The 26688-nt window shown below is 43.7% G+C and overlaps 2 protein-coding genes across 2 annotated transcripts; both read left to right on the top strand.

Moving 5' to 3' along the window:
• Positions 1 to 767: 767 nt before the first annotated feature.
• Positions 768 to 5120, top strand: fbxo43 (F-box protein 43; the record flags this gene model as incomplete). Its single annotated transcript, XM_080472440.1, has 5 exons — positions 768 to 1513; positions 1609 to 2382; positions 2724 to 2826; positions 4595 to 4777; positions 4872 to 5120. 5 exons carry the CDS (start codon positions 768 to 770, stop codon positions 5118 to 5120), a joined length of 2055 nt encoding a protein of 684 aa, XP_080328566.1.
• A 340-nt stretch (positions 5121 to 5460) lies between these two features.
• On the top strand, positions 5461 to 24981 carry LOC308115090 (regulator of G-protein signaling 22-like; the record flags this gene model as incomplete). Its single annotated transcript, XM_080472439.1, has 24 exons — positions 5461 to 5464; positions 5941 to 5969; positions 6058 to 6120; positions 6196 to 6378; positions 6467 to 6552; positions 8080 to 8468; positions 8580 to 8703; positions 8831 to 8992; positions 9097 to 9283; positions 9573 to 9686; positions 9877 to 9978; positions 10788 to 10982; positions 12590 to 12682; positions 12967 to 13145; positions 13417 to 13579; positions 14700 to 14864; positions 15663 to 15734; positions 16269 to 16427; positions 19377 to 19556; positions 22289 to 22453; positions 22521 to 22637; positions 22737 to 22818; positions 23907 to 24051; positions 24897 to 24981. 24 exons carry the CDS (start codon positions 5461 to 5463, stop codon positions 24979 to 24981), a joined length of 3243 nt encoding a protein of 1080 aa, XP_080328565.1.
• Positions 24982 to 26688: the final 1707 nt, after the last annotated feature.

The raw sequence follows: 26688 nt of genomic DNA, 5'->3' as shown, positions 1-26688 counted from the left end.
AAGACACTGTCCACAAGGTTTTTCTGCTTAAAACACACCGTGACTCCCAACACAACTTCCAAACCCAACGAATCTGAAGAAACACTGCCCGCATTTAAGTTAAATAAAATATTAACTAATGACAACTACAGTGGTGAAACTGGGGATATATAAACAATCTCAAAGTGTATTGAGCCTGTTTTCAAGAAAAAAACCTCAAATATAAGCCTTATACTGAGTTTTTCTTTTCTACAAAGTATCTCTAAAGGAGGATCACACATGTATTGTTCAGGATAGACACAACTTCTATAAAGAAGTACAATACAGCACTGTATGCTTTCAACAAACACGCCCAGCTCCTGAAGAGCACAGCTCGAGTTGACTCAGAAGGCTGACGCCTACCTTTTTATATAGTAGATTAAAATATATTTATATAGCCTCAAATAGAACATGGTCATCTCAAGGTATTTTTTACTGAGAAAAATCCAACAATTCCTCACGAACAAGCAGAGGAGACGGTGGAAAGGAAATAGTCCCTTTTTTAAAGGAAGTAACCTGCAGAACCAGACTCGGAGGTGGAGACTTACTTTACATGGCATTAAAAAATTGAATTTCTCACACATGCAATATGAATGTCAATGTCCTTTTTGGGGAATTCCATATCAATGTATTCAGGTGTGGGTTTTACTTTTGCCACTCTCTTAAAATGGTTTCAATAACTACTCCTTGTTTATTTCCAGGTCACTGTACGTCTTCCACACTCGTAAACTGCTCCCAGTTGGAGGAAAATGCAGTTCACTGTGGACCTTCATGCTTCCCAGAGCTGTGGCAAAGGCCAGTGTGGTTCTGATTGCCATGACAGTGGATACTCCGGTGCGTTTCAGAGACTGGGGGAACCTAAACACTCACCAAGGGCTCCGTCTCCCGTACACTTAAATGACACTCCTAAAGAAAACCTCAGGGTGTCTCTGACGCAAAAAGAAGGGTTCAAGGAAACGGGGAGGTTTTTGACTAAAGACTGTGCACAAGCTCATAGTCCATCAAAAGGTGGCTGGTATGAAACCCCAAAAGTCCATAAAAGAGATGCCTCGGTGCGAAAGAGGCTTCTTGTGTGCAAATCGAACACGGACGTCAAAGGGAGAAGTGCGAGATCACAGTGCAGCAGAGGGAACGAAGCGTCTCTGGGCACCAAGTCGGAGCACTGGCTCAGTGCCTCTTTTGAGTCTTTAGATCTCACCAACTCTTTGAGAGTGGACCAGGACCAGGACCGGTCGCTGTCTAGCCGGAAACGTCGCCTCCGATTCGCACAGATGAGAACCTCCACTCTGGACGATGCCACGCTCCACTCTGGTCCCGACTCCAGTTTCGAAAGACTCTTGCTCACAGACGCAGATTTGAACCTCAGCATTTGTTCACCTCCCGAGTCTAATGTGGCGACTCCAAGTTTTAGTAAACGTTTGCCTGTCGACAGTGAGACGAATAATCTGGAGGCCTTGTACACGCCGCCATCCACACTCACACCCAAATACATCCGGTATGAACTTCTCTTTATCTGGACCTCTGTACGTTTTTCCTGCTGATTGAATCTGCCAACCTTTCTGTATTAACTCCTTTCTAATGTTGGAACAGGTCCTTGCACGAGGACAGTGGTTTCGGTTCTCTTGATAAGTCCCAGGAGTCCTCGGTGGATCATGACGGCTCCTTCCAGGAGCTTCAGCGCTCTGCGCCCAAAGCAAACTGTGAAACGCCAAATCTGGGCGAGGCAATGCGTCGGCCTCGCCTGCAGCGTCAGCACAGGCTCTCTACACTTAAAGAAGGAGGCTCTCAGTCTGAGGAAGACGCTGCGGACAAAAAGCACGTACAGAATCCTCTTCGGCCCAAGAACCATCCCGCAAACAAGAAGCACCGGAAACCTTCGCAGTCTCCCGGCTGCTTCAATGAAGATGAGGTTTTCACTGACGCCACCCCCCGAAGAGCTCTCTCTCTTACAAGTGACAACAGTATGACCTCGGCAAAACACGACTACATCACCCCGCAAAGGGGGACCAGCACCGAGGTAGAAAATATGACGCCTCGGAGTACGGAGCCTACAATTGTCACACCCGTGGGGAAAACCTCCATCAACCTGCCCCTGACCCCGGCTCTGGAGCTGGTGCAGGCCATGTGCCGGCAGAATGCTCTTCTGGTAGCCGGTCGAAGTCCAACCCTGAAAGAGCAGCTGAAGTCCACAGCAGGACTACTGCAGGCGGCGGGGGCGTTCAGGACCACGATGCCGTTGGCAGGGCTGATTGGCAGGAAGATGGGCCTGGGCCAGGTGGACATTCTCACAGAGCTGATGAAGAGGAACCTCAGGCACATCCTGGCCGTTATACTCCGCCTGCTGGACTCCGAGAGCGTCTGCAGGTGATTTTGAGTCGTCACGCAAGATCTTTTTTACTCCTGTTTGTAGTTTCATATCTTCCTTACTGGCCAAAGGCCATACCTCATTTCGATTTTAGTTACATAAAGTTGAATAAATATCCATGCGATGAATCATTTTCAGGTGCCTGCCAATCGATGCCTTCCCCTGACAAAAACACCAGACTTTACATCATACAGTGTAAACTGAAGGTTTTAAAAGTTATATACAGTATATGATGCTGATTTTAGAATTTGAGTTGAATTAAATTTTATTTGCGCAACATAAAAGGTTCAAAACCTACATTGTACTTGGTCTCATGTGGGCTTTCTTTGTGTCTTGACAGTTTTGCGAAAGTGTGCCAAAGCTGGAATCAGATGGTCCAGCAGGACAAGCAGGCCAGCTTGAGGAAAAGGAACTACCTGAATGAAGTTGAAACGACTCTTGAGGTACGATGTCGCTGAAACCTGCTACACGAAGAGTTTCAGTATTTTAGATTTGTGCTTGAACAGGATCATGTTTCGTCGGATCATGTGTGGAGTCCTGTCGGCTATGAACTGGTGCGATGCAGCAAATAATCCCGTCTTTATTCTAATCTGCTCTACAAAAGCATAGAAGAGAAACGAGTGTTTATCGAGATCTTTTCACTACTACAAAGCCGTATGATACAGGAGAAATGCTGAATTTCCCTGCATCTTTCTAATTATTGGACAAGAGCTCTTGTAGTTTGGTTCTTGATCTTCACTAAGTGATACTGAAGGAGAAATCTGTCTTTAGCTGCTGAATGCCTCACCGTGTTCACCAGGTTATATTTAACCATCAATGTTTTCCATTAAAATGTATTTATCTGTTATTTCTACTTTATTTAAATATCTGTACAGTATTTAATACACTGAAATGTATAATATTTGTAGATGACACAGCTTTATATTGCACAGGACCAGACATTAAAGAACTGTTGACCACCGTAGAGCAGGAGATGATCACGTTAAGACATCGGTTTGATATTAATAAGTTATCATTACATGAAAATCAAACAGAATTTATGGTGTTTGCTGGGACCCGGACTAATTGTGACATTCAATTAATCCTAAATGGAGTAAGAATTGAAAGAGTGTATGAGACCAAATTCCTGGGGGTAATCCGAGATGATAAATTCAGTTGGGAGCCACATATAGAACGTATAAGAAATAAATTATCTTAAACTGTTGGTGTTATTTATAAAACAAGCGACTGTGAACAAGAAATATTTGCGCATATTGTATTTCTCACTTACTATGACATATTGTGTTGAGGTTTGGGAAAATACATAAAGACCCTATCATTGAACTCCAGAAAAGAATTATTAGAATAATAAATAAAGCTTCCTGTTCAGAAAACACTAATAAACTATTCATAGACTCTTGCACCTTAAAATTCATAGATATTTAAAATCACATTAGAAATACTATTTCAAGTGAAAAATGAGTCTTCCCACAGCTATTCAGATTAAGAGAAAATGATTATAATTTAAGAGGATTGTGTGTATTTGAAAGACGTAGTGTGAGAACCAATGTTAAATACAGATGTTTCCTTTCTGGGAGTCATTTTATGGTGACGACTTAAAATTATGTAAATCTTTGTTGTGCTTAAAAATGTTTTTGAATTTAAATAATTATTTTGTTTTTCTCTTGCATTACATTTATGTTCTATATGTATGTATTTAATTTTTCCCCCTCTCTTCTGCATTACTTCTGTTATGTTTGATTTTTTAAAAAAATATTTTTTTTTCTTGTATCACTGGTGTCCTGGGGAACTTTATGGGTTTTTATGGGCTAGGCAGAACTAATCCTTAGCTTCTGCCTGGACCCGTTTCGGCTACAGAACAAAAATCAAAAAAACCTGTGTGTGAACTTAAAAGTACTCTGAACTGAATGCATAAACATGTAACTTTTGCACTGAAACTGTAACCGAAATAAACTATCCATTCATTCAAAAATACCAACTCAGTAGCACGGTTGTTTGACCTTTTTTAATTATACTACCATGTTTTGTTCTGTCTTGTATTGTTGTTGTTGTTGTTGTTTTTACTTTTGTGAGGTGACCTTGAATGCTTTGAAAGGCTCCTATAAATAAAATTTAGTGTTCAGATGTCGCAGATCAATACATGGTTGTACCTTCAGCTGTTAAAAAGTGTGGCTATAATGTTGAAATAAGGTTTTGGCTGTTGTGTTGCAGAACAGTGGCGGTGTGACGGTCTTGGAAGCAGACACCAGAGCCTTTAAGAGGTCGGCGCTGAAGATGGTCCAGGCTCAGGCCAGGACCTCCAGCTTCTGCACCCCGCAGTCTGGAAGCCGAACTTTGACCCCGCTGTCGCATTCAGGCAGCAGCAGCAGCAGCAGACGGAATAACTTTCTTGAAGTGAGTTTAATCCTAATAAGGTTCCCCAGGAATGAATTGTAAGATTAACTTTTCCAAAATTACAGGTTACATTTAAACTATTTTTCACTCTCAGGTTGCTAAAACTCTCTTCAGTGACGAGTGCCTCAAGCCGTGCCCCAAATGTGAGAGTCCTGCCAGGTGTCATTCGGTGAAACGGGAAGGTGTTTGCAGCAGAGCTGACTGCAGGTTTCAGTTCTGCACATGGTGCTTGTGCTCTTTCCACGGCTCCAGAGAGTGCGGCAGCCAGTCGGCGGGCCGTCGTACCAAGAAGATCCTGATCCCAGGAAGTGCTGAGAGCAAACGAAACATTCGAAGACTGTGATCAGAAGCGGCTCCTCCCTGTTTGCAGCACCAACCTCACTTTTTTTTTTTTTTTTCTGGTTGACCAGCAAGCAGACTGACCTTCACTAATCTTAACTGTGCGTTTGTTCCTGTCTGTCTATTTTATTTACCTGAACACTGTTTTTTGTTATTTATCTCTTTGAAGGACGCCTCGTCAGCATAGAATGATTTCACTCAGCTGCTGATGTATTTTTCTATACACACAGAATGTTTATTGGCTTTTAACATGTTTTAAAACCAATTTTTCTTAATAAACTTTGTTTTTTTCTACCAATGTCTCCATGCCTTGCATTTTAGTGTAAATCTCATGAGGGAAAAAAATGGGTATGTGGCGCCATCTAGTGGCATGAAAAATGTAACTTTCAAGGTTAAGTTGAGGCCCAATTATTCAAATATAAGTGATCTTAGTTTCCAAGAGTAATGTGTGTTTCTGCGAGATATTTAGAACAAAGGGGTTCTTGCAGGTATTAAGGAAAGAAATACTTGTATAAATGGCTTGTTGTTGCTCGGCCAGACTCTCCTGTCTAGTTAAACTTTTACTGCCCCCTGTGTTTTGAGAAGGCGTTCACTCCCATAGCAACCTGCAGTGTGTGTAATTCCACTGAAAGGTTTGTTGGTGTTCAGTTCAGATGACTGCCTGGCTCGACCTCATAGGCAGGAGACCTACATAGCGTAGGTGTTTGTATTTGGCAGGTGAACAATGTGTGGAGTAATTTCAACTGGTAAGAGCCCTTAAAGTGTTAAAACGGACTTTTTGGAGTTGTGCGTTGTATAACTTGGATTTCTCTTATGATTTGTAGGGTTTCCTCATCTGACTGCCGACAGTTTTGTGAGTATAAACTTTGATTTTCCACCATGTTTTCTGTGTGTGTGATGGTAGATTTCATGTTTTTTCTTCTGTTTTTATCTCCACACAGGAGAGTTCACTGGCCTCTGATGCAGTACTGGTTCACTTCTTCAACGACTTCTTGAGTCTACCGGTAATGTCGACCTAATATACGTCCCAGCTGCTGCCTCGTCTCCCCTCTCACACACTTGTCGTGCTTTTCTTTCAGTCTTTTCCAGACTCTTTGGTGTTCAACCAGAGATCTGGGCTCTTTGAGGTGCTGAGCGGAGCAGCCGGCGTCGTCTCCTGTAGAATCAGATCAGCCCTGCTCCACAGCAGATCACTGCTCCTCACTGATGACCCCACAGCACCGAGCACAACCCCAAAAGTTGACAACCAGTATACTGTCCAAGTACGCGGACGTGCAGCACCTTTCTTTTGCAGATGAGTGTTGTTATCAGAGGGAGCTGTACTGAGAAACGTCTCTCTGACCTTTGCAGTGTCTGGACAGAGAAGAAGGAATGCAGTGGATCAAAAGAGAAAGATTGCCCTTTTTCTTTGACAGCGACTGTTACCATGAGTACAGGTACTACATGAGTATGAATATATTATCTTCTTAATACTTTAATACCTATAATCTACACTGACTTTATCCTGGCCTCACGGTCGTACAACCTGCCCGCTTAACCCTGAGCTCAATCATGATGTTGAAAGCTATTTGAAAATGTTTTCTAAAACCTTTTAATGACATTGAACATAAAGACTATTAGACTGTGTGAAATAGACAATATAAGAACGGGACCATCTATTAAAAAAACTTTAATCTGATCCAAATGACACATTCAGCCATCTATGGCATCAGGAATAATCTAAGTTCTGAAGAATGTGAACTTTTGTTGCTTTATTAGTTATAATGTTGCTTTTTATTAAAAAAAAAAAGTGTCTAAAATGTGACTGACATCAGGGTTTGTTTTTTCAGGGGCAACAAAGAGCTAAATTTAATCCCAAGTGGGTTGGAACAGTAAAATGACTGCATCATAATCTATAAACAACCACAACTCCAAATATTACCCAATTGTTTTAGGGCTAAGAAGAAAGCATACAAACATTAAATAACGTTAAATTCAATGCATTTTTACAAGACAAAGTTAGAATTTGCAAAGAAAGATACAGTGAAAATGTAACATAATCCAGTTTTTAACGATGCCCCCCCTGATGCAAAACAAATGTCCAAAAACTATTTCCTCTATTTGTTGTGTGTATTTTCTCAGTAAGTTATATTGCAACTAAAAATACAAAAGCAGAACTGAATTATGATTGTGTGAAATCTTCTCTGCAATCCGAGACGTTTTGGAAATTCATGCCCAGTGTGTGATAAAACTATTTTGCATCAACAAGGGAACGTAATTTAAGAAAGAAAATGCCAGGAAGTCTATGGTTGATTGATTTGCTGGTTGGTTAACGGTATAACTTGTGGATGGATTTTGAAGAAAATGGTCATCGCCATGTGATCCTGGGCTCAGATTGGACCCTCAGGTGGGCCGGTTTCCTGCAGGCTGTATGTTTGACACTAAATTAACTGGTTGTTGGATGAGAGACTGACGTACGTTCATAAGCTCTTGGATTATGTTGACAGTATGTCAGGTGTACTGGCTGGTAATATTTGAGCTAAAGACCAAAGCGACTGCATTTGTGGGATGAGAAGTTTAAAGCAGAAGTGTGTGATTTTCTGGACTTCCGGAGATCCTCCAGAAGCAGCACCTATCTCAGAGGTTAGCACAACTTTTGACTGACGTATTCTGTCAAAGTCAACTTCAAACAGTTGGGTTTAAAGGAACGAGAGGAAGTGTATAAATGATCCAATATGGTCATTTGTCTGATAAAAGGTTCTTGACCCAAACCTGTAGAGATGAACTAATAAACTTTAGCTCCATTCCGTCACATAAAGTCTGCTAGTTTCAACTACAGTGCTTTGACTGAGACCGAGTTCTATTAAGTACAATACATTGTCCTCATTGTTTACATTGAGAGAGTTAGAATGTGCTGGAATTCTTTATGCATCTTAAGGCCACATTTTGTGCTCTGTGACTGATTTTTCTTTTGTCTTTTCCAGACTGGCAAAGTTTTTACTTCAGCGGGACCCAAACTTGTATCTGTACAAGAAGACAACCTCTTATGGAGACACTCGTTCAGCTCCACAACTGCATCTTTCTCAGTTTGACCAAAATACACAGCAAACTGCTCTCAGAGAGTCCAGAGGGAAGATGTTTGAGTCCCTTGAACAGCAGCTAGAGTACCTGGCTGCCAAGGTGGTGAAAGAGGTCCTGAAAGATGTGGAGAACCTGATGGATGAGCAGAGCTCGGCAAACACTTCAGCAGACGAGACAAATTGCCCCAGTGCAGATAAATCCTCTGAAGGCAACATTTGCCAACACTCAGCAGACAACGACAGAGAAAGATTGCCAGGAGAGAAAGAGAAAGTTCAAGATGGCAAGAGGGGGAGTGAAGGGGAAGAACAGGCTGAATGGAACTGGAAGAATAGAGAGGTGGGGAGTCGAGGCACACACCAGGAAAAAGTCTGTGATAATTGTTCCACTGGTGTCTGTTGCCAAGTCAGTCGTTCAGGCCTGGATGACTTTAGGGAGTTTCTACGAGGAAAGCCAGGAGAGAAGGTGCTGAACCTCTGGATGGACATAGAGCGACTGAAAGCGACCCGACGCAAAGAGAGAAAGAACAGGTAAACACTGCAGAGTCCAAAGGCTTTTCTGGGATGTCTAAACATGGTTTGAAACACTTGTAGAATGTCTGTATTTTCAAAGTGCAGGGAGATTAAAGCTGTCAAATCTAATGTGGTGTTGGGTCAGGTATTTAGCCCTAATGAGGATCTGGTACCTGATGAGCAGCAGTCCAGCCTGCCTGAATGTGGAGCTGCTTTCCAGACTGGGACTGATTACCTCCCCCTGCTGGACTGAGGAGAAACTACAATCAGCCCAGTCCTACCTCAATGACTCTCTCCTCCACTACTGGTAAAGGACTTAACCACAGATTGTATCAGCATATCATTACATGTAATCAGGGTTTCTTCAGCTGGAGTTCTCCATGATTAATTGTTGCTGCGCCATCTTTGCAGGGCTCCTCGGTTCCTGACCTCACGGCGTGTCCAGGAGAGTCTTACTGAGCGCCTTCCTCTGATGCTGCACACAGGCTGCTGTCACATGTCTCATTCATCCACACCGTCCTGTCATGGCTCCTCAGCTCCTCCTCTCCTGCGTCCTGATACCTGCTGGACCCGATCCTCCCGTACTGTTCACACACAGGTAGGAACACCTGAAGTCCTCTTCAACAAGGTTTGTATCATATAGAAACATGCGTGGATGATGATTTGCTACACATGTATTTCTTATTGGGATGAATTCAGTTTATTATACCTGGATGCTACTTGAATGATGGACGTTTCATCTGATTTGATTTTAGTTGCAACACAATACACACTATCAAATATTTGATTAAAAAAACCCAGAGTCTTCCTACGTTCATCCAGGTTGGAGATCATCATTTGTTAGAAGTTTGAAGCAAACAGTTTTGTTTGTTTTTCTCCAGTTGCAGTTTATCGGAGGTGAAGATCTGCTCAGAAGAACAGAGAAGATGTTACAGGCTGTCTGTGCTGAATCCCAGTCTGGCTTCTATTTCACACATTTCTGTGAACAGTCTGGAAAAAAGGTTCCAAAAGCTTTATGATATAAATGAGATCATGTATGTGAAGAATTTCACTTTTCGAGCCTGAACAGTTTGACTATATCTGCTTGATTTACAGAACAGTCTCTATCTTGATAGAGCTGCACAGTGGAGCATCCACACAGTGAAAAGTGTGTAAATGTGATGTGAGCCAAGCTTGTTGTTTCTGTCTCAGCTGTGGGTGAATGCAGTTTACTGCTGGACCGACCTACAACACTACCATAAGTTGTTCTACCCAGATGGACGAGACCCCTACAGAGTCCAGAGGGAGGCTCAGGTCTGACATCCATGATATTAATACAGTTCCTACAATACAGACGTGCACAGATGTAATGTTTGATCAAAAGGAAATTAATCATGTTTGTTTGATGTTAAAATGTTTTTGATTGCTTCAAACTGAGAACGAGGCTGCTGCAGTTTCTACTGACTCATTCTGAAAGCACAGTACTTTCTCTTTAATATAACTTTTATGGTTTTACCTGAATAAAGCAACATTATATTACCTTATTAAGATGATAAACCAATAACGAGTGTTTTCCTTTAGCTAGATTTGGATGCTCGAATCGGGTTCCACTTCATCTGCTGGATGTATTTCTACAGATCATGATGCATTTCATTGTTCTCAGGATTTTAACACGTCAATGTACTTTACAGGTTTTAATGGCTTAAGGACAATGACAGTTGTAATTCCCTGCTTTTTTCTGTGGTTCCTTCAGAGACTTTGTTGCCAGGCCAAGAGTGAAATATCACAATAATTTAAAGCTGCAGAGAACAAATGTCTGAGAAAGTTCAAAAAACAAAGAGCAATCAGCGAGTAGCCAGAAGATGTAGACATCAAAATGTAACGGAGCAGAGACTGGATGTATTCAGGTCTCCTCCCTTTAACAAATACGTACAAACACACCTGCTCAACGACATTTAGATGATCTTTCCACTGCTCCGTGGCCCGGAGGGTAACTGAGCCACATCTATGTGGTGCGAGGGCAGCTGTGATGAGCGATGGCGACTCTGGTGTGTGAGAGAAACAAGCTCTGCTGATGATGAGAGCCAAGATATTTTAATGTCTCCTCTCCTCTCCTCCTCCAGTTCCTTCACTATATGTATATCTGCTCTTCTGCGAGGAGGAGCGTCGGTGTCCATGAGGAGATCAGAGGGGAGGTGTATGACCAGCTGATGTCTGCTTCTGAAGACATGTTTGACAGGGTGGAGAAACACGTTCTGCAGATCCTGCTGGAGCCGTGGACACTGTTGGTCAACAAGGACAAACAGTCCTTCCAGCAGGTGATCATATCGTGAAACTAATAGTTAGTAGTGACTCAAAGCTCTAAGAAATGTCTCCTATCCATGTACAACAGAGATACATACAGAAACATAATTGTTTGTCTTACAAATTTGTCTGAATCTGTGTCAGTGAGCACTTCTCCTTTGACAATATCATCCATCCACCTGACAGGTGTGGTATATCGAGATGCTGATTAGACAGCAGGATTATTGCACAGGTGTGTCTTAGACACAATAAAAAGAAGGACACTCTACAATGTGCAGTTATATCACACAGCGCATTCTACTGATGTCACAAGTGTTGGAGTGGCAGTTAGCATGCTGACAGCAGGAATGTCCTCCAGAGCTGTTGCCTGTCAGTTGAATGTTAATTTCACTGCCATAAGCCGTCTCCAGAGACGTTTCAGAGAATTTGGCAGTACATCCAACTGTCCTCACAACCGCAGACCACGTGTAACCACACCAGTGCAGAACCTCCACATCCAGCATCTTCACCTCCAGGATGGTCTGAGAGCAGCAACCTAGACAGCGGCTGCAACCATCGCTTTGCATTTCCAAAGAATTTCTGCACAAGCTGTCAGAATCCATGTCAGTGAAGCTCGTCCTCCTCGTGGTCTCCACCTGACTGCAGTCCATCATTGTAACCAACTTGAGTGGGTGGGAGTGATGATGCATGGCCCCATGTTGCAAGTTTCTGAACACAATTCCTGGAAGCTGAAAACCTCCCACCGAACATTCATCCCATTGATCATGTTTGCCATGTTCTGGATCAATATATACGGCAGCGTGTCCCACTTGTGTTCCACTTGTGTTCCACTTGTGTTCCACTTGTGTCCCACTTGTGTTCCACTTGTGTCCCACTTGTGTTCCACTTGTGTTCCACTTGTGTTCCACTTGTGTTCCACTTGTGTTCCACTTGTGTTCCACTTGGCACTTCGAAGAGAAGTGGACCAACATTTCACAGGCAATAGTCAACAACTGATCAACTCTAATCAAAGGAGATGTGTTGCACTGCGTGAATCCGATGTTGGTCAAACCAGATACTGACTGGCTTTCTGACCGCTCCAATACAGTAAAACTGCACATTTTACACTGTCCTTACTTTTATTGTGGCCAGCCTAAGTCACACCTGTGCAATAATCCTGCTCTCTAGCTTGTGAGGTGATGGATTATCCTGACAAAGGAGAAACACTCACAAACACAGGTTAAGACCAATTTGTCAACAATATTTGAATGAAATAGGCCTTTTGTCTACAGAGAAAAAGTCTTCCATCTTTGAGTTCAGGTCATGAAAAATGGTAGCAGAAAAAGTGTTGCGTTAATAATTTTGTTCAGTGTATATCTCAGATATTTTCTGCTCTTCCTTGCCACCTTGCCTTTCTTTCATTTTTGTTTCCGGTTCCCAGCAGCAACGTTTTTCTGTCATTCTTTTTTTTTTAATCAATGTAGATTGCTAAAGCTCCATTTAGTGTATTTAGTACAAAGAAATTAAGTTAAACGCTCCCCAGAATATTCCGTTCCATCTGTGCCCAGCTGGTTCCTCAGTGGAGAACCTGAAACCTTCAGTTGTTAGATTTTCATCTCTGGTTTGGTGTGTGTCCCTGCAGGTGTGTGTGCAGGAGGAGGTGCGTCACATTGACAGCCAGGAGTTCAGGGAACTGCAGAGTCTGTACGAGGAATCTGAGCGGCAGCTGAAGCAGGTCAGCCAGCATCCAGCTGCTCCAACATTTAGAAAATGCTGGAGCTCCGTTGAAAGCCAGCAAACACACCTGTGAGCCTGAAACGGCCTCATAAACATTAAAATGAGAATGACGTCTTACCACTGTTTATGTATTGCTTGTAACATGTTGATGAAACACTCCACTGTCTGATAGAAGAAGTGATCCATGTGCTTTAAAACATCCTCAACTTCAGAACGTCTGAGGAGGAAGTGATACGGTTACAGAGTTTTACACCAAACTTTTTGTCTTCATCTCATCCGCAGCTGCAGCAGTCATCCTCTTCATCGATAACTCCCCCTACTTCCTCCTCAACAAGTCATATATTATCTGAGTCTTGGTCCAGAGTGGCTCCAGAGTACCAAGGTTACCGACTGGGTTCTTTACTTCGTCATCGCTATGAGATTGATCACTTCATGTCTTTCTTACAGAACCAGGAAGCCTGGTGAGAGAGACACACACACACACACACACACACACACACACACACACACACACACACACACACACACACACACACACACACACACACACACACACACACACACACACACACACACACACACACACACACACACACACACACACACACACACACACACACACACACACACACACACACACACACACACACACACACACACACACACACACACTTCGACATACATTGTGTGTGAAAACAACACTCTTGATCTGATCACTTGTGTTTGGTTCAGTATCCATCTGAGTTGCTGGTTGGATCTGGAGCAGTACAGGAGAACTTCTCGAAGGGACAAGGAGGTCCGACAGAAGAAGTCACGTCACATCGTCACCAAATACCTCAACACCAAGTATTTCTTCAGCCCTGACAGCCCAGCCACAGCAGAACAACAGGGCAATGTATGTTGATCACTCAGATTATTAAAAACCCATCACAGTTCAGACTTACTGCTGACAGCGGGGTGCTTTCATAACTTTCCTCAGGTTCTCTCTGCAGATTATCTGCATGACAAATAGAGGTTTCTAACATCAGTTTGAGGTTTTTCTTGTCATTTGACGTGTGCAGTGTAACTGTTGATGTGATTCAGCTCTGGTGAACGACCTTTGTCACTCCCATCAAGAAAGAATCACCAAGCCTTTGAATCTGAAAGTAGAGCTTCTAACTGTCGGGATCAGGCCTGGCGGCTGTTTTTGCGTCTCAGCATTGGTTCTCGTCTGTGAGCGATGTCTAAAGAGTGACAGCTTGTTCGTGTTGGGAATCAACTTTATGGGAAGTTTGGCTGTTGATAATTTGAAGAAGAAGAATCTTTAATTATTCATCCCCTTGGGGAAATTTCTTCACCGAACTGACCCATCGGTAGGCAGCCTCATAGCGCAACTCTCCGGGGTGTTGCTCAGGAACCTCCAGTGCATGTTTTAGGACTGTAGGGGACACCAGAGTACCCGGAGGCAAGCCAGGCCCACATGGGGAGAGAAAGACGTGCTCGGAGCAAGATGGCCAACCTAGGTGACCTCCTGAGCGTGTGGTCTGGACAGAACAAAGTAGAAGAGAAGCAATACTTTACCGTCTGCGTCCGCTAGTGTAACACTGTTGAAAACCAATTTGTGGATGAGTTTATGTGAATTGGTTTTGTAAAATGTCTGGAGTCATTCAGATGGTGTTCATTTAGGTGACATTGTCTTTGATGTGATTTGTGTAGGAATGCCAATTAACAGGTTAGTAAAACAACGATTACCATTGAAACCCGGTGTTGGTATGAGGCACAGCTAACGATTTACAGGTTAGCCAACTCCTCCCAGTATCATCACCAGTAGAACTCAGTCACTAGTCATTAAATCAACACATCTTCATGAAAATCCAAACATTGTGCATAGACTACTAGTTTAACCCTCTAATGCCCAGCAGTTATCTGTCCTTGAAAGGATGGAAGAAAGAGTCGGGTTTGATGTCCAAGATGAAGGAAGCTGGCGGTTCCTCCGTTTGCAGCTTGCTGCTAAATGTCTTAGCTCTGTGTTTCAGATACTGCGGATGGCCGGTGGACTGGAGCGTCTGAAGTTAGAGTGTCTCTCAAACCCAGCGGTGGTGGAGATCCAGGACATCATCAGGACTCGCATTGAGAGAACGTGGCTGCCTCTGTTTCTGTCCACACCGGAGTTCACAGAGCGGCAGAAACGCAAAGCAGAGGTGCAGATCTTAAAGTCACATACAGTTCTTGAATGAGGAAAAAAAAGCTGACTTATATTTACCTTCATGGTTGTTGGTCTAAGGATTTCACAAACAGTTGGATGTGAAACAGATATTCCTTCGCTTGTCGGGACATATTTAGCGATCCCTCACCCACATATTGAAACTAATGTATGCAGTGCTCTGTTTTCTGACTGAAGGATTATGAACTTGTCACATTCCCATCAGCCTCGGCAGCACGGCTGCTTTCATTCAGGTCACAGTAACACCAAACACTGCTACCTCTTCACAGTTTATTTTATTATTCAGAAAGTGGAAGATATAAAGATCCTCTTTCACCAGAGAGAGTCTCATTGTTTCAGGTGTAGTGGTAAAACAACCTGCATTTGATTCCAGCTGTACGTTCGCCCCGAGAGGAACCAGAGAGCAGATTTTCAGACACACATTCGTGCTATTAGAGCAAACACTGAACGCTCTCTCAGGTTGCCTCATCAGGTGGAAACGCGTAAACCACACATTCCTCCGCTCCACCTCATTATGTGATCAAGTTTACTATGTTTGGTCACATGGATCCTCTCATTAAGTAATGAGAGGTAGTTTAACGTTACACTGACAGAGGAGATGAGCAGAATGTTCAGAGACTCAGTGAAGAGCAGGTCAGGGATGGTGAGGAGATCTCTGAGGTGAGTCCAGAGGTAAAGAGGGAGAGAGAAGCTGATGAGGGGTTCAATGTCTCTGTTAATCCTCGTTTACTCGTTTTTTCACTTTTGACCTCTGTGTGTATTTTCCTGAGTGTAGAATCCACAAGCAGCAGACAGCAGCTCACATCTCGCCCACCGTCGTGGCAGAGCGAGGAGAGAAGCCAGGAAGGTAAGAGGAAATCCTCCGAGGAGGCTGGATATATTTTGAATGGACTGAAATAAGGCATTCCCTGGCCCCAGAGCATGTGAGATTTAGTTCATGATGTGGCTTCCAGCACTGGCTTTGTCAAACACCGTGTTGGCCTGGAGGTTAGTTTCCCCAAAGTGGATCAAGGATAAATAAAATTAGAGCATCAGCATTACTAACCTTCCTTTAATAGTCTTTGGAGTGTTTTTCATGCAGCTCCGGTCCCGACCTCTCATCTCAGCTCCACAGCAGAACTGCGATATAAAACATGAACATTGTACAGAGAGCGGGTTGATTACAGGAAGGACTGTTCTGCATTCATGATTCTGATGGTCATCTTCAGCATTATTACATCATCACTGGCTAATAATAGTTTGATCTGTGAACTCACAGTCATATTTACTGCTGTTGTTTAGCAGTAAAACATCCGTTGTGGTTTTTACAGGTAGGACAGATTTCTCTGCCCTCAACAAAGCATCATTTGTACTTTGACGCTGCTCTGTTGTTGCTCTGCAGACTGAAGGTTTGTGGATGAGTTCCTCCAAAGAGATCATGCAGTTTCGTCGAGTTCTCCTCAACCCCGTCACCTGCCAGCTGTTTCAGCTCTTCGTCTCCATGAAGGGAGATTTCCTGGAGAATGACGTGCGCTTCTGGCTGGAGGTGCAGAGGTACAAGGTAAAATAAGACACTGACAGGTTGAGGTGCTGCTGAGACACATTGTTAATGCACCTAGAAAAGCCTGGGCTTCAAACAAGTTAGATTGTGAAAGAACAAGAGAAAAATCCTGCACTTGTAAATGTATTATGAGGATTTAACCTTTCTCTTAATACTCCCCGTGACTTATTTGAGTAGTTTAGCACTTTATTGAAAGTGTGCAATGTTGATGTTTTGACAGTTTGCAGGAATGACAAAAGGAAAATGCAAAACACATTTAGGTTTTAATCACTCTTCAGTCTTTGAGAAGGGAAAAAATAAGATGTTCAGACGGAAGAGATTGACACCACCTCAAATATTAAGACACTGAATGCCGAGATGACATCAGCAATCATCGCGGCAGCCACAGAAACAGAGCCAAAGAAACAACAGCGAAGACTGCCATCAGGTCGACAGATGATCAGCTAAGCTTGTGCAAAGAGAAGCTTCAGAGTCCTTGGTGACGTACAGAATATTGAACTGACGGAACTGAACAAGACAATTGGAAAGAAACAAAGAGAAGGTGTCAGAAAGTACAACATGCAGATTGTTGAAGAAGCAGTTATCGCCGGCCGAAGCGTCGAAGGCAAAACGAAAGACAAAGATGGGAGAGAACCAGATCAGCAGCATCAAAGAGGCTGATGGGACGGTCGCCACCAACAGACAGAATAATGGAGTGAACCAAAGAGTTTTATCAACATCTGTCCTCTACAAGAATGGACAGACCGATACATACCGAAGGATTTCAGCAAATTGCGAGCCCTCCTGTCCCATTAATAAACCAAGATGAGGTTGAGCATGCCCTGAAGTCCATGAAACATAGGAAAGCATCAGGTGAAGATGGGGTAACAATAGACGTTCTGAAGAGTGCAGGACAAAACATTCTGAAAAGCCTAAGCAGCCTGTTTATCAAATTCCTGGAAGAGGAAAACATCCCAGACACGTGGAGAAATAATTCTGGTGCACCAAAGATCTTGGTAACTACCGACCGATAAGTCTGCTGTGTGCTCTCTACCAACTGTTCACTAAAGGTACAACATACAGGTTAACAAGAACACTAGAATAAAATCAACCAAGAGAACAAGCTGACTTCAGAAGCTGTTACTCAAACATAGACTATCTTCAGGCAATCAACCAGCTATTCCAGAAGTGGGCAGAATACAACCCACCAATCTTCCTAGCATTCGTAGACGATCCTTTGATTCTGGGGAGATAGAAGCTGTAATGAAATCGCTACACATGCAGGGTGTACAACAAACATCAACACTCTTTTGAACATCGACAGCAGCAGTACATCATCAATTCAGTTACACAGAACATCAGATAAATTCCTACAGGAAGAGGAGTCAGACAAGGTGACACCATCTCGCCAGAACTGTTCACAGCATGTTTGGAAGGCATATTCAAGAACTTAGACTGGTACAACAAAGGAATTGTCACAGACGGAGAATACTTTAGCCATCTGTGTTTTGCAGACGACATCATACTTGAGAGTGACACCTCAGAAGAACTGAGAGAAATGCTACACCAACTGAACCAAGAAAGCTTAAAAGTGGGGCTGAACGTGAACAAGAAGAAAGCTCGGGTCATGGTTAACTCTCAAGCAACACGTCAGGAGGTGAAAGTAGACGACGTGTCTCTCCAAACAGTGGACAAATGTGTCGACCTCAGTCAAGATGTCAGATGCCAAGACAAGACATTGAAAAAAACAAATGAAGGAAAGATGCGTATCGCTAAGGGATGTCCTTCTTTTGGCCAAAAGAAGGACATCTTCAAAAGCCCCAAACTCCCGCCGAGTCTCAAAAGAAAAGCTTTTGTTTGCATTACTCCTACAATAATATATGGCTGTGAAACTTGGAACCTAACAAAAGCCTTACATCAGAAACTCCAGACAACACAAAGGGCCATGGCAAGAATCATGCTTGGCATAACCTGGAAAGGCAGAAAAACCAACCGGTGGATCAGAGCGCAAACCAAAGTGAAAGACATCATAGTGTGAATCAAACAACACAAGTGGAAATGGGCCTCATAGCTAGAATGACTGACAACTGACTGGCACTGTGGGAGCCAAGAGGAAAAGGGAAAAGATTGTGAGGAGAGTCCCCCGGCTAGCTCAGTTGGTAGAGCATGAGACTCACAATCTCAGGGGTAGTGGGTTTGTGTCCCACGCCGGGCGTCACCTTCCCGTGGGCTCACCACCTGCAGTAAGGTTCTTAATTGGTGCATTGTGATCTGGGTAACAGTGCTCAGACTGTCACCCCCGCGACCTGGAAACGAATAAGCGGAAGAAAATGAATGAATTAATGAATTGTGAGGAGGAAAGAAAGCTCGCTGGCGAGATGATGGGTATCACCTTGGGAAGGACGACTCAAGACCGGAAAGAAATGGAAACATTTGGAGAAGGCATACATCGAGCAGTGGACTATCTAAAGCCTGTTGATGAATGAAGGATGAATCTTTTCCAAGAAATGGCCAAGATTAGCCCACTGTGTTGACTGGTAATGGTTGTTATTGATTGATTTTTGCAACGTTCAGTGTTTCTTCAAAAGATCTGAAGATTATTGATTTTATCTACAAACGTCAAAGTTTACCATCAGCAGCAGTTTCATGTGGTAAAACTTCCGAATAAGGATGTTCAGGGATTAGAATCTGCAGGTATTTGCACAGAAGGTGTTCCATCCCAAACAGGTTTTCATCTAAGAAGTACAAAGTCTGATCATTTGAAGAGAGCAGGGAAACTGATTCATTGAGTGTTGGACAGACATTAACACTGATTTCAAGTCACATCAAACATGTCATTAGTATCTCTACCAAACCTTTTAAGTTAACAGAACTAATTAATAATGTAAGCAATGCTGGAAAGTATTAAAGTTGGCTTTAAGTACTGTCATGTTGCTTTCACTCCTCTTCTTTCTCTCTGTCCTCCTGCAGGACCTCTGTCACTCCCACAGTGATGAGGACACCATCCAGAAGAAGATCTCCACCATCATCAGCTGCTTCATCAAATCCTCCGTGCCCCCCACCCTGCAGATCGACATTCCCCCTGACCAGGCCCAGAACATCCTGGACAATCATGACGAGCTGGGCCCGTACGTCTTCAGAGAGGCACAGGTGCTGCGTCTGTCAGAACCATTTTATGTTTCATATGGGTTTTTTGTTTCTTTCTGTTGTCTGTGTATGCTCCCCTGTTGACTGGCCATGTGTAGGTGAGGGACTGAGGACTCGACCCAACTCGAGATGTGTTCGGCCTGGTTGTGGTTCAGTGAATGAGGAAAAGATGAGGTTGTAGTCGATGTTTCAAAAAATTGTATTAGTTTTATTTTAAACTTTCTTTTTACAAGAGCTGACAAAACAGTTCCCCCCAGCCTCCCAGCAAGCTGGCTGACTCAGAAATGAACCAGCTGTGGCCAGACTAACGTTTGGACTCTCAAAGTCAGAGTCAAAGTAACTTTATTGATACCCGTAGGTAGATTTTCTGTGCAGCAGAGAGGGCATCTGACAGTACATATAGATATATTAAAAAGCAGGACAGTAGGGACACAGAGATAGACGGGCACTCAGACTCACTGATAGGTTAAAGAGTGAATAAATCAAGAAATTAATAAATAGAAGGAGCCACTAAAATATCATTATGACAACTTGTTGATAAAGTTAAAAAAGGAACAATAAATGGATAAAAAAATCTGGTTGAAATTCATTGCATAACAAGACCCAAGAGTAAGGTGCTTTCAAGTTTGATTTAAAAAGGAAATAGCAGCAGGAACAAAGCTGCTCCTGTAGCGGCTCGACTTCAGTTTTGGGGCTTTAAATCTCCGTCTAGATGGCAGGAGCTGGAACTCTCTGGCCAGGGGATGGGAGTCGTCTCCTGAGATGGAGCTGGAACTCTCTGGCCAGGGGATGGGAGTCGTCTCCAGAGATGGAGTTGGCCAGCCGCTGTAGCTGCCTGTTGTACAGCGACTGTAAGCTCAGCTGTGACTGTCCAATCAGCTGACTGGCCCATTTTATTAATTGACTGAGAGAGTTCCTCTCTTTTAAATGAACGTTTCCAAACCGAGCCACCAGTGAGAAAGATAAAACGGATTCGATAAAAGCACGATAAAATATTGTCCTCAAGGTTTTGTCCACAGTGAAACGGGACAGCTTTCTCAGGCAAAACAGATGCTGGTGTCCCTTCTTGTTCACTGCCTCACAGTTTTTGTCAGGAGAATTTTCCTAGTAAGAAAACATCATGGAGACAGAAAACCCAGGAATCAGACTGAGAGTGATTTGAGAAAGTTTAAGACAATTTTATTACATTATTCTTGCAAGCAGAGACAGAGTCACAGTACAATATCTGCATGATTGACTTCAGAGTTAGACAAACTCCTGGACAGACGGCGCCTTCTTAAAGGCTGAAATTGTTTTGAGACTGCATCGAAGGACACCAAAAGCAGCACAGATGTTTGAACAGTGCTGACACAGGTCATCCTTGAAAACAGACTGCAAAATTACACCTCATGCATTATCATTGACTCAAAGTTAAACTTTAAAGAAAACTGTTATGGAAATCTTGTTTTGTCTCATAAAGAATGAGTCTCAATAAAATAATTTTTATAGTCATACCTGTGGAGGCCACAGCTCGTTTATTCCTGAAGCTGCCTGCATGTTGTCCCTATATTCTGCACAGTGCACTTCAATCGCCGTCGACTGGTTGGGATGGATCTTATCCCCAAAACAAAAGAGACGTCAACAATAATACAAAAAAAAGGTGTTTATTTCCTCACAAAACTTAAGGTATGGCATTCTTCAGCCTACTACACATGGACGCACACGGTCTTGAAACAGGAAAACCATTAAAACAGAAACAGTCTGACCCAGATACATGGGGAGAAAAACTATTATATCTTAAAAACTAAAGCAGCACAAACGCTAATTCTTTCAGCACAAACAATTGAGACCATTTATGTTCGGTTTGGATGTTGACGGGGGGGGGGGGCTGCCTGACCTTGGATTGACCTTTAAAATAATGCTTAATATCTTAAAAATGAAAGCACCACAAACAATATTTTCTTCGGCACCAACGATTGGCACTATTTTCACTGAGCTTTGCGGAGGGTCGGGGGCCAGCTTCACTTAGGTGAGTGTTGCCACTATTTAGACTGAATACTGTGTACCACTGACACGGGGCGTAATGGGTACCTCACTACAGACCCAGGATGTTATTAAGTATGGTCAGCAGTGCTGATGGATGGTTTCTCTGTCTGTTTTACGGCAAAACGCATAGCGATGCGCACTCCGGCCCCACCCACGCCAGTGTGGGTGACCCGACGCCACAGTCCATCCCCAACACAAACTCCCAATGTTCACAAGCACTCCCACTTCATAGTTCTCAGGTGAAAAACACTTAACACTGTGTGCATGTGTTCAAAAGTCTTAGTTTACAGTGAGAAGGGAATATCACCTTCTCAGTGTAGGTTTTATGTTCGCCCACTAGGTGGCGCTCAGGCAAGGCGGAGGATATAAAGCCTCCAGGTAATTGATGCCAGGTGTGCAGGACTTGGAGCAATCAGTTTCCAGACCTTGTCAGGGAGACAGGTCGTCGTGAGTGGCAGTCTGAGGAAAAGTTTAGTAGTGAGCTGAGTAATTGATGAGAGGCATCAACTGGGACTGTGGATACCAATTAATGGATTCCCATATCCAAAAACAAAACTGTGCCTTGGGCCTTGATCATTGTTTCCCCTGAATGCGTTGATACCGGTTACCCGTCCTCACCAGAGTGGCACTTTAAATAGGTCAAAGTGACGCTACAGCGTCTGTACAATGTTTCTCTTCTGAGCTTCACGCTGCTGTTTCCTTGTGTGTAGGTGTCTGTTTTCAGGGAATTACTAAAGCACTGGCCTGAGTTTCAAGAATTTATCAACAGCGTGGAAGAAAAGCAGCTCCTTCCTCTGCTGCAGCAGAAACGAGAGAAATACAGAGCCAGAGTGAGACGACAGAGGAGGAAAGAAGAGGATGCAAGGAGAGCCCAGGTTGTGGAGACAGAGCTGTGGCTGGAAAATTAACACGACTGCAGTTTAACCTTTCTTTTTTTAATAGGAAGAACTGGAGAGCCAAGGCTCCATTTGGAGAGAGGAGGAAGACATGGATTCTGATGAGACAGAGGAAGAGCAGGACGGAGGGAGTGAAAGAAGGCAGACGAGGAAACTGAGCAAAGTGAGAAGATAAACGATTTCCTCATTAGTGCAGTTACAGTAAAGACACACTTGTCCTTGGAAAACAGTGTTAAAAGACATTTTCTTCATTTCTCTAAAGTTGTCGTTTTCATACTCCAAGTACATGGCGGGTCTCATGAAAGAGGAGGTGATGCTGAGGAAACAGAGTCAGACCTTCTCAGGTACACACACACACACACACACACACACACACACACACACACACACACACACACACACACACACACACACACACACACACACACACACACACACACACACACACACACACACACACACTCTAAAATCCTTCTCTCCAGCCGACGGCGCTCTGCTCACAGTCAAAGTAAATGTAAGAAACCATAACAATGAAAATACTTTTTGTCTTTTCCCACAGTAAAGTTGAAGCTCCTTTCTCCAAGTCTCTGATATTACCTGGCAGTCGGGTCCAAATTACTGTCAGTCCATTTTAAATTGTGTCAAGATGAGGATTTAAGGAAAGGAGCACCCAAAATTCCATTTATTGACCCAAAAAAGCAAACAAAATCATCCTTAAAAAAAGACTTTGGAAAATGTTTTTGGACATTTCGATGTCTCACTAGGGCATACACCCCCTGCATATGCCTCAGAAGCATTCATCTCAGTACGCCAATCCTGATTGGCTGGTGATCACACTGGGGCGGAGCCACCTACCTTTAGGTCACTCAAACACCTCTTCTCACTTTGTGTAGCATATCTCAACTTTGTAAGTGCTAGCCGGCTTACCTGTTCATAACTGGACTCTTTCTCCGTCTCCGAGCGCGAGCTGCCACACCTGCAACCCTCCAGACTTCACGATAGCCTGGACAGTCGACCGCCTGACCACACAAAGGGAAGCCTTCCTAAACACTTTAGCACACCAGCTAACACTGTTCTGGTCAATTAGCACACCAGCTAATTCATGGCACCTCTTGTTTAGCTCCCCAGCTAATCAGTATGGATGCTGACACTCCTCAGACTCCGGGCCTGGCTCTATACGTCTAGACACTCGACTCACACCAGGTTTGCTTGTTTTGCCTCCTGCTGCAACACGCCTGACAGGCTATCGAGGCCCCCGGCACGGCTCCTGTTCACCATGAAGAGTCCCCCACGACGTCGAGCATGCCAAGCTAGCCCGTCTGGCCAGGACGAGCTAGTCACCAACGAGCCCAAGGACGGGAATGACGCGGTCACCTGACTGCTCGCTGGGGCTCCCAGCTGAACCTAACCGCTCTGTCTCCGCCTATGTAAGACGTACTGCAGTTGGATTATGAGGAGTATGAGGAAGACACATCGGAGCTGCTCATATCTGACAATGACAATGAGGACGACGTCATAGCAGGCGCTGTGTCTGCCTTTGAGAACGAGGAGGAAAGCGTATCCGTAGGGATGCATGTGTGAGCATCCTGAACTTGTTCTGAGGTATTTGTTCACAGCCCAGAGATCCAGGATTGGGCGAATCCCGGGCCTGCGGACATCCTGGGCCCTGTGTAAAGGTCTCAATTCAGGAGATTTGTGCATCAGCAAGCTGGTCTTCGCCTCTTACCTTTGTCTGCTTTCATAAGCTGGACATCTCTGCTCTGAGTCTGGCTCATGCAGTACTGACTGCTGGGCCCGCTTAAGGCAGAGGGCCGTTCCTGGAGTGTTGGTGGTTGACTCGAGATGAGCATGTCTGGCAATATGGGAACTTCCATATCCCAACAAATTCTATGAATGAGAACTATAATTTACTTAATGTTAACGCCGGTTGTCAGAGTAGAATGAGTGTGATGTCTCACCGGACAGCCCTTCTTGCTGGGCGAATTTTAGAAGAGGTTTATTCTGAGTGAGCCTGCGTAGTGAGCGTAGGCTACTTAAGGATAGGTGGCTCCACCCCAACGCAGGCGTCTCCATCACCAGCCAGTCAGGATTGGCGTAATGAGATTAACACTTCTGAGACATACGTATCACATAGTGAGACATCTCACTATATCACTCATGCTACTTTGAGATCTGGGGTTATGTTAAATAGCCTAGTTTTCTGGAATTGTGTTTAATAGTGATCTATAGAAGAAACCATGAGGTGAGAAAAAACAACACTGCTGTGCTGTTGACCATTCAGCATCTCTTCCAGAATCTTCCTACAGCGTCCAGTCTCTGCAGCGCTGCTCCAGATCCACAGCAGACAGTAAGTGAACGGTGCAGCAGCACATGCAGACATGTTGCCCTCCACATGTAACGGACCTTCATGTTTTCCTGCCAGGCGGCAGGAGAGTGAAACGACCGGCTTTGAGTCTGACACGAGCAGCGCAGGAGGAATGACGCTGCTGTTGGAGGACGAAGAGTGAAAACTGAGGTTTCCTCAAATCATGTACGTCTACAGTTGAATCTTATTGATGAACAAGAATCCACAGTTAATTGTTCAAGTTTTCTTTACTATGTTATTTAATACCGTATACCCCAATAGATGTGCCGTACTCGAGTGGAAGCATGTGGGTGCAAGTCTATTGGGAAAATGTGAGCGCAGGTTAAAACATTCAGTAAAATATGGTAATTACATGTGCCTTTGTTTACTTGGAAGTTGTTCTGCAAATGCACATCCAGATTTGCTGTAGCAGTCTTGAGAAACGGTCCCCGGCCACTGACCCAACCCCCCCGTCCAACTGACTGCAGACTCCGTCCCACAAACCCCTATTAATTCTTTAAGATTATCTACAATATTTTCTTGTCTTTGAATAAAACGTCCTCCTAAATTGCACATCATTAGTGTGTAAGCATTCTACTCCCTGGTTATTGGTCTCCTCTTGCTGCTTCAGGCTGTTTTCTCCTGATCTTCACCAATGGTTGAATGAGTGGGGTTCGCCCCTCTCACCATACACTGTGCTCCACAACAAAGAAAAACTTTCAAGAATACATTTGACGGTGTAAAGAGTCTAGGATTGACTGGCAAACTAAACTCGGCAGCGAGAGGCAGGCACACAAAATTTCCTCTGGAGCAATATCTCACTGGTCCGGCCCACTCGAGATGAAACTCGACTGTATGTGGCCCCTGAAGTCTAATTTTATTTTGTATACATCTTTATGTATTACATACCTGTGTATTTATTGTATACATCTTTATATTGGTTCAGTTATATGCTTTTCAACAAGTATGTTTCTTCCCAAAAGTATTTGGTGTTTGGTTTGTTCAATATCTGGTCCTACAATTTATCACATGTCACAATGTAGTATTTGGTAGTGTACATTGCATTAGAATGCACAATTTAATGTTTATTTTTTCAAACATTCTCCAGGAGCCGCTCCAGATGCCCCCCCGCCCTTTTTTCTTCTTTTTTATTTTTAATAGTTACTTGATTTTATTTTATGAATATGCAGCGTTATGATGCAAAGGAGGCACAAGGCACTGGCTGATAAATTGAAAGAACTACAAAGAAGGTGTTAAGATATTAATTCTTAATATACATAACTTGTTATGAGGAAATTTGCTAGCGCATCAGTCTAACAATCTGCTGATGTCTGCCTTAATGATAAACAACTTTAGATACTGTGATCATGGTTGCGCAATGCTGTCTGTAAAATCTGCTTATCTCAGTATTTGTAGGAAACCTAGCGTATGAAACAGGAACTTGAGTGGGGAGATCGTAACCTTGACTGCAATCTGGGGAAACTCGTTACAACAGGTTCCACTGGCTGACCCAGTGACACCCTGTGACCACAGCCAACCCTGCGGTGCCCCGTGACCACGAGACTCACCATCTGGACCGCCCTGCCTGCGAGCAGATGAAAGCATAGGTAGACATGACTTTCTTCCCGTGAACTGCTCGCAGCTCACGTCGCTTGGTTTAGAGTAGGAACCAGGACCCAGAATTCTGTAAATTGTGATTATTGCTTGGTCACTGCACTTCAATATAGTCTGAAGATTAATTTCTAAGAAACCTGACTCATGTGTCTTCCTTGAGTTAGACTGGCAACAAAAGGACTTGTGGTGCGACTCACACACGCATACAAGGGCAGAACAGGAAGTATTAAATACCAAATCGAGGTCGATGGAAAAG

This window comes from Lipophrys pholis (assembly GCF_963383615.2).
Source record: "Lipophrys pholis genome assembly, chromosome: 9".
In the NCBI taxonomy this organism is placed as follows: domain Eukaryota; kingdom Metazoa; phylum Chordata; class Actinopteri; order Blenniiformes; family Blenniidae; genus Lipophrys; species Lipophrys pholis.
This window is presented reverse-complemented; position numbering and strand designations above follow the sequence as displayed.